Source organism: Plecotus auritus (assembly GCF_963455305.1).
Source record: "Plecotus auritus genome assembly, chromosome: 6".
In the NCBI taxonomy this organism is placed as follows: domain Eukaryota; kingdom Metazoa; phylum Chordata; class Mammalia; order Chiroptera; family Vespertilionidae; genus Plecotus; species Plecotus auritus.
Genome location: NC_137773.1, coordinates 134,234,494 through 134,247,143, shown reverse-complemented (window position 1 = coordinate 134,247,143; position 12,650 = coordinate 134,234,494). Strand labels below are relative to the sequence as shown.

General features: G+C 45.0%; 1 protein-coding gene across 4 annotated transcripts in view; it reads left to right on the top strand.

Moving 5' to 3' along the window:
• CACNA2D3 (calcium voltage-gated channel auxiliary subunit alpha2delta 3) overlaps nt 1-12,650 on the top strand; it is an 860,181-nt gene that overhangs the window by 780,313 nt on the left and 67,218 nt on the right. For all 4 annotated transcript variants that reach the window (XR_013960934.1, XM_080675067.1, XM_080675065.1 and 1 more), the window contains 2 exons: nt 1,356-1,408; nt 2,927-2,982. Coding sequence is in view for 3 of the 4 variants with exons in the window: in XM_080675067.1 (XP_080531193.1) it covers nt 1,356-1,408; nt 2,927-2,982 (109 nt within the window). In the remaining variant the exon portion in view is untranslated. The remainder of the gene's footprint in view (nt 1-1,355; nt 1,409-2,926; nt 2,983-12,650) is intronic.

Genomic DNA, 12,650 nt, shown 5'->3' with positions numbered 1-12,650 from the left:
ACTATCCATCCCAGCATGTACAAAGACAGAACTGACCCATGGTCAGGTAACCTGGGTCTTTTGAAAGAAAGATGATTATTTTTTCAAGCTCGAAGAATTGTAATGGCAATACCACAGGACTGCAGGGTTGCATTTGGTTTTAGGAACTAGTTAATAGTTCTTATCCTTATCTGACCCTTATCCTGAGGGCCCTGTGATTCAGGAAATGATGGTGAGACACTGTCAAATCAGAGCCAGAGATGCTGTCTGAAATCTGAGTGGGCTGGGAGGCGACCCCAGTAGGTTTTCCTTGTTCTGTTTATTTCCTGGTTGGTTTGAAATAGGGCAGTTTTGAGAATGGTTCGGGTATATAAATTGGTTCTTGCTTTATGTAAAACCAGATAATCCCCCATGCCTAGTTCTAGTTTTTATCATCAAAATGCTCAGAAGGTAGGATTAAACAGACCTCACTTAGGAAAGCAGGATTTGGAATTTCAATTTGCTGATATCTAAATGCAACCACAAAGGATTCTGAGATTTTTCCGGACCTGCCATCTGGAGCCCAGGCTTTGCCAGTGTCTTTGCCTGTCTTTCAAATCTGCCCACCACTCACATATCTGACATACCTGGGTACAAAGAACTGACTGACGGGGAGATGTGGTACTTTCCAGAATCCAGGAAATTGAATTATCCACATAGGAAATTTCACAGAGTAAACAACCCAACTGCTTTTTTTTTAATTAAAATATTCTGAAATAAAGATTAGGCTGTCAATGCCTTCTTTTATAGAGTGAAAGGGATTTTCTGCAAGGATAAAATCACATGTTTATATGGTTATCTTTTTTTTTTCCAAGTCCAAATATGTAAGTGTGAGAAAAGGCAGCTTAAATCCTACATAATTCATGGGCAGCATTAAAGTCAAGTATATGCAATTTTTGCTTGTTTCCATGAATGAGATACAGTGATGGTGAGCGAGGAATCACCTTTCTGAGAAGCAGCCGTGTAAATTTGAAATTAGTCCTGTGATTCCAGCGCCTCAGCATTAGGCTATGCAATATTAGTCCCTAGAGGGTAAAGATTGAAGCATCCTTTGCTGAACTTCCTTCTTCCTCCCAGAGATAACCCCTGTATTAGATCATGTTTATTTTACTTGTAAATCACCTCTCACTACAGGGGAGTTCAAAGTTTTAACATGTTAGTTTTGGGATACTATTTTCTTTTTTTAGCTAGAGCACCACTGGTTCTTCACCTGATATCAATATCAATCTCGCTCAAAGAATAGCATTGTCTTGATGTAAAGCCTTAGGTTAAACTACAAATTTTATGTGTGATACACTTTTTTTTTTTTTTGGAATGACCTGAATTCTTCTCTTTAGCCTTATAATGCTTTCCTTGCTGCAGTAAAATGGATAATGACAGAACTTGTCTTGTAAGTACAATTGCTACATTTAAAAGAATATGACTGCTTTTCTTGTGTATTATTAAGTGAATTGGGAGACTCCACTTCATGCTTTCAATAACCATTAGATTCATAATACTTTGAGATAATCTCATTGAAAACCTCAAAGTACCAAAACCGAAAGCTGAGACCAAAAATTATCTTTTATTAAGTTATTCATGGTCACTGCTTATGCCCTTATATCATTGTTTAGCAGACTAACAGCTTGCAATGCACAAACCAAATTTATTTATTGTGGTCACTGTTAAATTTAACATAGATGTCTGGCTGCTGTTAACGCAGCCTGGGTGGGCTGTGGTCTGAAGAATAAATTGCCAGGGCTGTCCACTGTGCTACTCGGATGTCTTGCCATGGATAGCCATGTATAGGGGTGGGGCCAGAGCCGTCAGGGGCCACGGGCTGGGGGCTTTTCTCAGGTGTGATTTAATTGTTGACCCTGTCAAATTGCCATCCTGTTTGGAGGATGCTTCCGTGACCCAGGTCAGAGTGAAATGGCACAGGGGTGAAAGGCTTGACTTCCAGATGAGATGATGGATACATTACAGAAACACTGCCTCTCACAAGAAGAGGAATTCCATGGATGGCATGGAGGCCAGATCCTCAAAGCTGCACCAAACTCTCTCATTCTTATTTTCCTCATTAAGGTTCCAGTTCTGTCAGTTTAGGGAAACTTCTTGCCATTTGGTGAACAGACATTCTCTTCTCTATTGCTTTCATGTAACCTACATTAATTTAACAATTTATAAATTCAAGTGGGGAGTAAGCTCTGCATGTACATAGGAGACAGAAAATGCCATAACAGGTAACAGTGGGATTTTTATTGAGAGTAAGTTGCTGGAGATACTAGCTATGTGCCTGAAAAAGAAATGGTCTGTGTCCATTCATTTCGGAGGAGGATTTATATTACTTTTGCATTCTTTATGAACATTTGAGAAATTTCCATTTTTTAAAATTTGCATTGTGGTCTAATTTCATAAAGAGAAATTTGTCTCATCTGTCCCTACACACACACACACACACGTGCGTGCACACACACACACACACACACAAACACACGTGGCTGAACAAGCTTGCATTGCAGTATAAATTTTGAAAGCTTCCTTTATTGCTGCAGATCATAGTCTGTTATAGAATATTTTATTTGTATTTCTGAACCTGGGCAGGGGGAGCCCTTTAGAAGTTGACTTTTTACTATGGACTCAGACTACAACCAGAAACTATTTCACCTAGAAAGCAGAGTATTTCTCAGCAGAGTCCTCGAGTCTAGGAAAACCTGATCCCAGGGTCTGGTTGGCATTGGTGATAAAATAGTCTTTCACATACGAGGTAAAGTCGGTGAAAGTGGGGCGGTCACGGAACCAGCCATGTCGCTATCTCCAGATTGCGATGCCTTCTTTCCAAGCAGGTGAGCAGTGCTGGGAAACACATGTCACTCTCCATTCAGGGTGTGGATGGCCAAGTAACATTGGGCTTCTCTGTCACTTTTAGGTTCCTGGTGGAGTTTAACCTCTGCAGCTGGTGGCACTCGGATCTGACAGCTAAAGGTAAGCAGCCACTGGCGTCTGCTTCCCAGCTCAGAGTGGTGAACCCTGGGTTCACTGGCTGCTTCTCATCAGGGATGCGCTCGCATGAAACTGCTCAGGACAAAGTGACAAGTTTTCGGCTCTGGCAGCAAAGGCACCCTTTGTGCTAAGTGCAGCGCCATCCAGTCTGACAAAAATTCCTCAGCCCTCATTCAGCCCATGTTGAATATGCACTTTGACCCGTGTCCTTTACTAAGGCTTAGAGGCCATACATTGCACAGGTGACATCATCAAGAAGCTGCTGGGCAGTGCTGAAATCTGAGGGAGACAGACACAGTGCCTTCTCAGGCTGAATGGAGAGATAACTGCTCTGTTTTGTTTTAATTACCTTCATAAAATATAAATCTAATCATATTACTTCCCCTGTCTCCAAACCTTTAATGATTTGAGTGGTAATTAGTAGAAGCTCTTACAGGCATGAGTTGTGGAGTTAGGTCAGTATACACTTGAGTCCTGGCTCCAAGGTTGGCATTTGACAAGCTGGCTGATCTGGGTAAGGCTCAGTTTCCTCACAGTAAGAAAAATAGTTGGTGCTCAATCTTTGCTTACTACATACCCTATTTATTTTATTTTATTTTTTTGGCCAGGTATGACCATTATAGTCACTGTCATCATAGCTTTGTACATTACACTTAGCCCATTTTTCCTAAATTCAGAAACTCACCAAGTTCTTGTTAGAGTATGAGATGCAGCAATATATGCAGAGTTTGATGCATGGATATACCAGCATGGATAACAGTGAACGTGACCCAAGTGTGTTCGGGTCGGCTCTGTCCTGGGAAGCTGACAGCCCATGGACCAGGCCCAGATGCTCTGCCTTCATCCACACACACCGTCTGATGACACTTTGGGCATGGGCTTGGTCCTTGCCCCTTCCTGCTGGGTTGGTACCATCTTCGAATGACAGCGAGTGCCCATAGTCCCATTTCTACAAACCTAGCCTTAAGGAAATAAACTGAGATGGGAACAAAGGATTCTATGTAGGATGATCATCAGCAGGGAATTTGGACTGCAAATACCAGCAACTCTTTAAATGATGAACAATAGGGACATTTTTTTGTTGTTGTTAATCCTCACCCGAGGCTATTTTTCCATTGGTTTTTAGAGAGAATGAAAGGGATGGAGAGAGACATATCAATTGGTTGCCTCCTGCACAGGCCCTGACCAAGGTCAGGGATTGAGCCTGAAACCAAGTCATGTGCCTTTGACTGGAATCGTACCCGGGATTCTTCAATCCTAGGGTGGACACTATCCACTGAGCCAAACCGGCTAGAGCTATGGGACATTTTAAGCTAAATTACAACTCGTTCACAGGAAGGTATAAAAAACTTTTTAAAAGATCCTGCTCCTGAAAATGTTTACCAGGTTTGAAAATGCTCATGAAATTAATTAATATAACAAAAATAATATACAAAAACTGTTCATACCCCCCAAAGCATTCAGTGGTGGGAGAGGAGAATGTAGTGTTAAATAGGACCAACAATCAGTATGCCAATGGCGAGCCAATGAGCAGAGACCAAGATATGAATTAAAAGGAGGAGACTCTTGCACGCCCAAAGAAAAATGTACCTACATTTTTCTTAAAGACTATGGCATATGATTCGGGAAAGAGAGATGAGAAGAAACCTACTAAATGGGTGCTTGTTATCTTTTTTTAAATTTTATTTTCGCATTTGACTAGCTTTTCCACAATTTTACTACTTGTGGTAAAAATAAAGTTAAATGAGATTAAAAGAGAGAAAAGGAAGATCAATGGTGGCTCAGAGAACAGGCGCAAGTTAGTTGAAGGGCTGCAGTCTCTGGAGCACCGGAGCCCGGAGACAGACACCAGCCCTCCCCACCAGACCATGCTCTGGAAGCTGCTTCCCCTGAGTGCAGGTGCTGTGGCTTCCGAGTCAGGCACCTTCCTCTGCCACTCGCTGGCTGCCAGGTTCTGGGTGAATCACTTGGTCTCTTTAGGCTTTGATTTCCCCGTTGGCCAACAGACAACAGGAGACATAACGTGGTTGTGGGAGATGAATGAAACGGTGGTGTGTGCAAGAATGGCAGGTGGGCGTGGGCGATGGGTGGTGCTCATGTTTTGGGGGGTGGTGAGCGTTTTGGCCAAGGGGCCTGGCTAAGGAGTGTGCTCAGTGCTGAGGGCAATGGGCTGTTGTCTTCTGTGATTTATTTTTGGCGTGCCTCCTCACACCGTGTGCCTGCCTTCTCCCCGGCTGTGGGGCTTCAAGGTGAGGAGGATGATGTGCTCCTTCCTCATGCTAGTCTCCATTCCCACTTCCCCATCCTCCCCTGGCCCGATTTCCTGCCCCACACCTGCCAGCACAGGCACCAGCCCAGGCTCCGGTCTGGTCCTTTAAATCTGACAATTAGTTTTTGAGTCTCTGTTGAGTACCAGTCATTTGGGAGGGATTTCTCCTCCCACGGGTCATTGCAACATCTGGAGACATTTTTGGTTGTGGCAACTGGGGATGGGGGTGCTACTGACATCTAGTGGGTAGAGGTCAGGGATGCCGCTAAGCATTCTCCTACAACACACAACTGCTGAACATGTCAATACAGCAGTCCCCCCTTATCTGTAAGGGATATATTCTGAGACACCCCCGCCCCGCAATGGATTCCTGAAACCATGGAGAGTTCCAAACCCTATATAATACTATGTTTTTCCTATACATACGTACCTATGATAAAGTTTAATTCATAAATTAGGCACATCAAGAGATTAACAATAGCTAACAAATACGAGAGAATAATTATAACAATATACTATAACAAAAGTTATGTGAATGTGGTCTCTCTCCCTGATAACCAAAATGGCTACTAAATGGCTGATGGGCTGTAGCATATACAGCATGGACACACCTGACAAAGGGGTGATTCGTGTCTCAGGTGAGATGAAATGGGCGGTGTGCGATTCCATCACACTGTGCAGAATGCTGTGCAAGTTAAAACTCACGAATTGTTTATTTCTGGAATTTTCATTTAATATTTTCGGACTGTGGTTGACCGTGGGTAACTGAAATTGCAGATAAGGGGGGATCACTATGCTGTCACTGTTGAGAAACCCTAGTGTAGAACAAGGGGTGTAGGGTAGGGGATGGCGGGTGTTGCACTCATGATGCTTACAGAAATGTGTGCACGTTCCCTGTGTGAAATTTCACCTCCCCGCTCCCCTGCTTCCCTGTGTACCAGGACCAACAGTGGGCAGCATTTCCGCTCAGAGGAATACAGCGATGCTTCAGCTCTCTGCTTCTGTTTCAGGAAGCTTTATAAAAAAGGTCCTTAATAAATAATTCCAAGTTACCTCACTCCATTGCCACACCATGAGACCTTTCCCCACAAACTCGAGATAAAGACCTTGTCCAGTAATCACATTGTGGATGCATGTTGGGCTCATGTATAGTGCTGCTTCATTTGCAGAATGCTGGCATCGGATTATCTTCAGACCCTTCAACATACCTGAGAGGTGGGGGCTGCTAGATCTGTCACTGAGCCTTTCTGAGGCACCCAAGTCAGACAGCTAAGAGAGAATGGGTTCAGACCTCACCCAAGACCTGCCACCTCTTCCAGACAGCGGAACGAGCCCCCTGGCCACCTCAGCTGCAGCTCATGAACTGTTTCATTCAGGCCTAAAGCCCTCTGCTGGGCATGGCTGTGACTTCCATTTTAGAGTTGAAGAAACAGAATCAAATGAGGGTGAATAAACTCCTCTGTGGAACTGCTATCATATGGATATCTTTGTTAAATGTAATTTTTAGACTCAGTGTAAGGAGAAAAAAGTGTCGAGCACATACTACATTGACTGGCAAGGTCTCTTCGTTCGGAATGTACCATTCCCTCCTTAGCTAAAGACCCTGAGCTGAGAGACGTACCTCTTTGTTCCGCTAAAAATGGAATCCATAATTACACTGTTCATCTGCTTCGTTTCCTTAATGAGGGGGCTGTGGAAGCCATTTCTGCTGAGTATCACAAAGGTATCATTTGGGCAAAGTTGCACAAAGAGAAGGGGCTTGCCAGTACCCGGTTATGAATGGGGGTGCACCCGCAGAGACAAAGGGAGAGGAAAGCTTTTCAAATGGCAACTCTATTCATTCCCAATTGTCTGCACGTAATTACTGTGAACTTGAGTCGGTTATTCTCATCAGTGACACTTGTTGCTAAGGGGAAATTAAAGATATTCAATTGTGTGGGGGCTTCATTGTGAGCGAGTGATGGGTCATGGCGGCCTCGGCTATAGACGTCCAGTGTAAGTGGGGTAGGAGGGAGAGTGGTGTGATGGCAAAGAGTGTAGCAGGCTCCAGGATGTGGCAGAGTGGGTATCTGGGCACCACCGCTTCCAGCAGTGTGACTGGGGCAAGCGTCCGCATTTCTCTGAGCTCCAGGTTCTTGGTCTGTAAACAGGAGAGCAGCAAGCATTGCTCACTGCGTGATGGTGAGGGTCCCGTCCAGGCTCAGGGCCCAGTGTGGTGTTCGGCATGTAGTGAGCACCTAATGAGTGTTGGCTGTGAAGGTGGCAGTGATTTTGCTGTTTAAGTATATAATGATCAAGGTGAGCAGTCACTCTCTGTGGGATCAAGGCAGGCTATGTTTGCTTTCTGAACCCCAGTTTTCCCTTCTGGAAAAAGAATCAGCCTGGCTTAGCTCCATGGTCCTTGTGTGCCTACACCTGTGTAAGATAAGGAGTTTAAATGCCTGATAGTTAAAATAGTACTCACTAGGTTGCTGGAGGCCCAAGTTGTTGCTTTGCAATTTCATAGATAAATAGGAAAGACTGGCAAATACATGTGGTGTTTTCCAAAGTATTCCAGACAAAGGTCTCTACAACAAGCCACGCTATTTAGATTAAATGTGGCTGTGGTTTTATATGGTAACTAGAGGCCCAGTGCACAAAATCCGTGCACTCGGGGTGGTCCCTCAGCCTGGCCTGCACCCTCTCACAATTCAGGAGCCCTCTGGGGATGTCGGACTGATGGCTTAGGCCTGCTCCTGTGTTGAGCATCTGCCCCCTGGTGGTTAGCACGCATCATAGCGACCGGTGGTTCCGCCCTTCGGTTGATTTGCATATTAGCCTTTTATTACATAGGATTCGTGTGTTTCCCAAAAGCACATCAAGTAGCCTCTGCCAATCCATAGCCATGTTGCAAATAGACTCAACGGTTTATCACCACATCAGTTTGGGTGCCCTACAGTTGTCAAAGGAACAAACATTTCATCCCCAGAAAGGACCAGAGCCCACTGAGTCTCGCCACTTAACTTGCTGGACTCACTCCACTATAACTGGGCCCAGACAGTAAGAATTAGAGATGGTGCAATTATTGGGCATATTTCAATCACATGCGCTGCCTATCTCAGCCTGCCCCAAAGACCTTTCTCCCTTTCAAACTTCATAGAGCAGTTAAGTATATACATGCTGGAACCAGAATGCCAAGTTCAAAGTTTGGCTCAGCTACACACTGCACTGGGTAAATTTGGGCAGTTTTCTCAGTCCTCTCCTCTATTCACTAATCTGCAAAACAGAGATGACAATTGCGTCTACCTCATAGTTGTTGTATTGTTGTTGTTTGTCTTGTCTTACTGTTAAATAAGTTAATCCATGTAAAGCAGAACATCACCTGGCACATAGTAATTTCTTAATAAACTTAGCCATTACCATCAATAGGTTATTATATGCCATCTGCCTGCTTGTACCAACTCCACTTATCATCTGTGCTATTGTTCACTTAATCTTATTTCATTTTATTGGACTCATTATTTTTACATTTAGATAATGTGATTATTAAAATAGAAAGTCAGTATCACTTGCCATACAGAGAAAATAATTGTGAAAATGAGAACCATGGAAATAAAAGAGGTGTCACCAAATTGTAGCCAGATACTCTGAGCCTTATGTTTGACCTCCCAGGGTCAAAAGAGAAAAAAGCAAATGAGAGAAAGATGATAAAAGCTCCTGAGCATCAAACAAGGAGGCCCTCCTGACCAGACCAGAGGCATTGGAACAGAACGGGGAGGGAACGACCTCCCCATGGAGGGCCCCTCTGTGTGTGTCTGTGGGGCATGGGCCACCTAAACTCACCAGGCCTTCTACCTGGAAGCAGACAATTTGCCATCGGGATTGAGATTCTCACTTTTCTTTTGTCAATTTTACTCAGAAGAAGTATTCACTATTCAGGAAGCATGCCATGACAGTCTCTGTGAGCTGGCACTGAGGGCACAGGGGGGCAGCTGTCGGGGTCCTGGCCCTTCGGGACCATGACAGCTACCAGCACTGTACCTTTAGTGGAGTCAGGACTCAGGGAGGTAGCCAGCTGCTTGCCTTTTCTCACCAAAGGATTCAACAAAACAACAGGCGCAGAAGTCACGGTGGCAGTAAGCATGGGCATTTAAATAGCATTCCCAGTGTGCCAGCCACTTTCCATTATTAATTCATTTGATCCTCAAACAACCATGTGAGGTTGATACTGTTATACCCATTTTTCAGATGAAATGTGTAGAGAGATTAAAAACTCATCTGAGATCACTCAGCAGTGGCAGAATACACAACCCCAGAGTTTGTGTTCTTAGCTACTACGCAGTTAGCCCAACACCTGGCACGTGGATATAACACTCTATACAGGCTAGCATTTCATAACGGTTATGTGTGTGCCCACGCAAGTATGTGAAGTGTGCATGTATGTCTCCCTGCTGAGAACTATAGTTTATGTATTCCTCAGAACGACCCTGCGAGTTAGCCTGGGCATCTCCTCTGTATGTCAGTGACCAGTTCCTGCAAATCACATGCTCTGTATTTTAAAATGCTGATTATGGCTCTGGCCGGTGTTGTTCAGTGGTTATAGTGTAGAGTAGACCTATGCACCAAAGGGTCATGGGTTCGATTCCCAGTGAAGGGCATGTACATGGTTGCAGGTTCGATCCCCAGCCGGTCGGACACGTGTGGGAGGCAGTCAACATATATCTCTCTCCCACCCTCCCTTCCATTCTCTCTAAAAATCGATGGAAAAAAAATATCCTCAGATGAGGATTAATAACAAAAAAAAGCTGATTAGGATTCTACTTCCTTTTGTTTTCAATAGGAAACAATTACAGTGCACAGCACTTCAATCACAAACACCAAATTTATTTCCTCAGAATAATTAAAGCTCAGTGAAAAGGCTATATTATAAAACACCATCACATCAGGATATAAATGCTTAGAGCATGGCTTCCTGATCACCCAACAGTTATCTTATTGCTACCAAGCAATTGTTCTGCATTCAGTAACCCCATGATGGCTCACTTGTGCCAGAGCCTCCCAGATGGCATTCCACAGAACATCTCCCCGTGGCTCTGACAGCCAACCAATTTGTTGTGTTTCAAATATAACATGAGACTATGTTCACACTTCATTTTTTTTAAATCCTACTGAGTTTTGCAATTGTAAATATAAATGATATATACATATATATATATGTATATATATATATATATATATATATATATATATATATATACTAGAGGCCCGGTGCATGAATTCGTGCACCAGTAGGGTCCCTCGGCATGGCCTGCACCCTCTTGCAATCTGGGACCCCTCAGGGGATGTCAGAGAGCCAGTTTCAGCCCAATCCCCACAGGCCAGGCCAAGGGACCCCACTGGTGCATGAATCCATGCACTGGGCCTCTAGTATGCATATAAGATCTTTGGTTAATCTCTTCCTCCCTCCTCCCTGTTCCCTCTGAGATTCATCAGTCTGTTCTATGTTTCCATGCCTGTGGTTTCCACTCCTACGTTGAGCGTCTGCCCCCTGGTGGTCAGTGCGCATCATAGCTACTGGCCGGTCAGCCTATCGCTTAGGCTTTTAAATATATAGATAACTTAACTTTTCAATTACAGTTGATATACAATATTATATTAGCTTCAGGTGTACAACCCATGATTAGACATTTATATAATTTACTAGGGGCCCAGTGCACGAATTCATGCACCGCAAAAGGAATCGTGGGCCATGAGCCTGTGGTGGGCACAGGGGTGGGTCTCGGCCCATCTTCTGCGCCCCTGCCCACCCCTCCCGCTGTGGCCTCTGATCCCCTCTCTGTCAGCAGCCCTGCTCCCGCTGCATCTGCTCCCATGCACTGATGGCGTCACCCCACTCACACCTGCTGATGGCACCAAGTGATTGGGGCTGGCGCCAGCAGCGGGTGCGAGCAGGGCCGGCACCATCAATAGGTGTGAGTGGCAACTGCTGCCCCCATCACCCCTCAGGAGCAGGGGGAGGTGGAGAAGCCCTCAGGGGTGATCGGGGCCAGCAGCTGCTGCTCACACCCACTGATGGTGCCAAGAAATCGGGACCGGCACGGGCACTGGCAACAGGTACAAGTGGCAGCTCTGGCACTGGCTGCGGGTGTGAGTGGGGCCAGCACTAGCAGCAGGTGCAAGCAGTGGCTCTGGAGCCCCGCCTTGGTTTGGTACCCCCATGCACCTACTCCACCATCCTGCAGCAGCCGATGCCCGCCATGTTCCGTGCTCTGCTGCTGACACCCTCCATGTTCTGCACACACCGTCAGGTGGTCAGTGCACGTCATGGCGACCAGTTGTTCAGTTGTTCCACCGTTTGGTCTATTTGCATATTAGGGTTTTATATATATAGATGAAGTCATCACCCTGATAAATCTAGTACCCATTGGACACCATACATAGTCATTACAATATTATTGACTATACTAGAGGCCTGTTGCAGGAAGATTCCTGCAATAGGGCTTCCTGTGGTGGTCTCCGCTGCCCCGCCTGCTTCCCTCCCTTTTCCCCTGCCCCGCCTGCTCCCCTCCCTTCTCTGCCGCCCCACCTGCTTTCCTCCCTTCTTCCCCGCCCCACCTACTTCCTTCCCTTCTCCCCTGCCCTGCATGCTTCCCTAGTCTCCATTGCCCCGCCTGCTTCCCTCCAGTCTCCGCCACCCCACTTGCTTCTCTGCAGCTTCGGTCCCTTCTGTAGTGCTTGGCTTCCTTCTATGCTGTCTTCAGTCTTCTCTCTGCGCCTGGATATGCAAATTAACCGCCATCTTGGATGGGTTAATTTGCATATTTGCTCCTGATTGGCTGGTGGTGGTCGTGGCTTGTGGGCCGTAGCAGAGGTATGGTCAATTTGCATGTTTCTCTTTTATTAGATAGGATTCCTTATGCCATATTCTACATCCCATGATTATTCTGTAGCTATCAATTTGTACTTCCAAATTCCTTCACCATTTTTGCCATCCTCCCAAATCTCTTCCCCTCTCTGGCAAGTGTCAAAATGTTCTCTGTATCTAGGAGTCTGTTTCTGTTCTGCTTATTCGTTTATTTTGTTTTGTGGATTCCACCTAAGTGAAGTCATCTGGCATTTGTCTGTCTGACTTATTTCACTCAGCATAATACCCTCGAGGTCTATCCCTGTTGTTGCAGATGGCAAGATTTCATTCTTTTTTATAGCTGAATCATATTCCATTGTATATATGCACCACTTCTTTATCCATTCATATATTGATGGACACTTCAGTTGCTAGTTGCTTCCATATCTTGGCTGTCATCCTTAATATCACAATGGCCTTACTTGAATGCTAGCATTGTTTTGTTATTATTATTCACTGTTACTACTATTATAATTAACTGATACTTACCTAGCATTC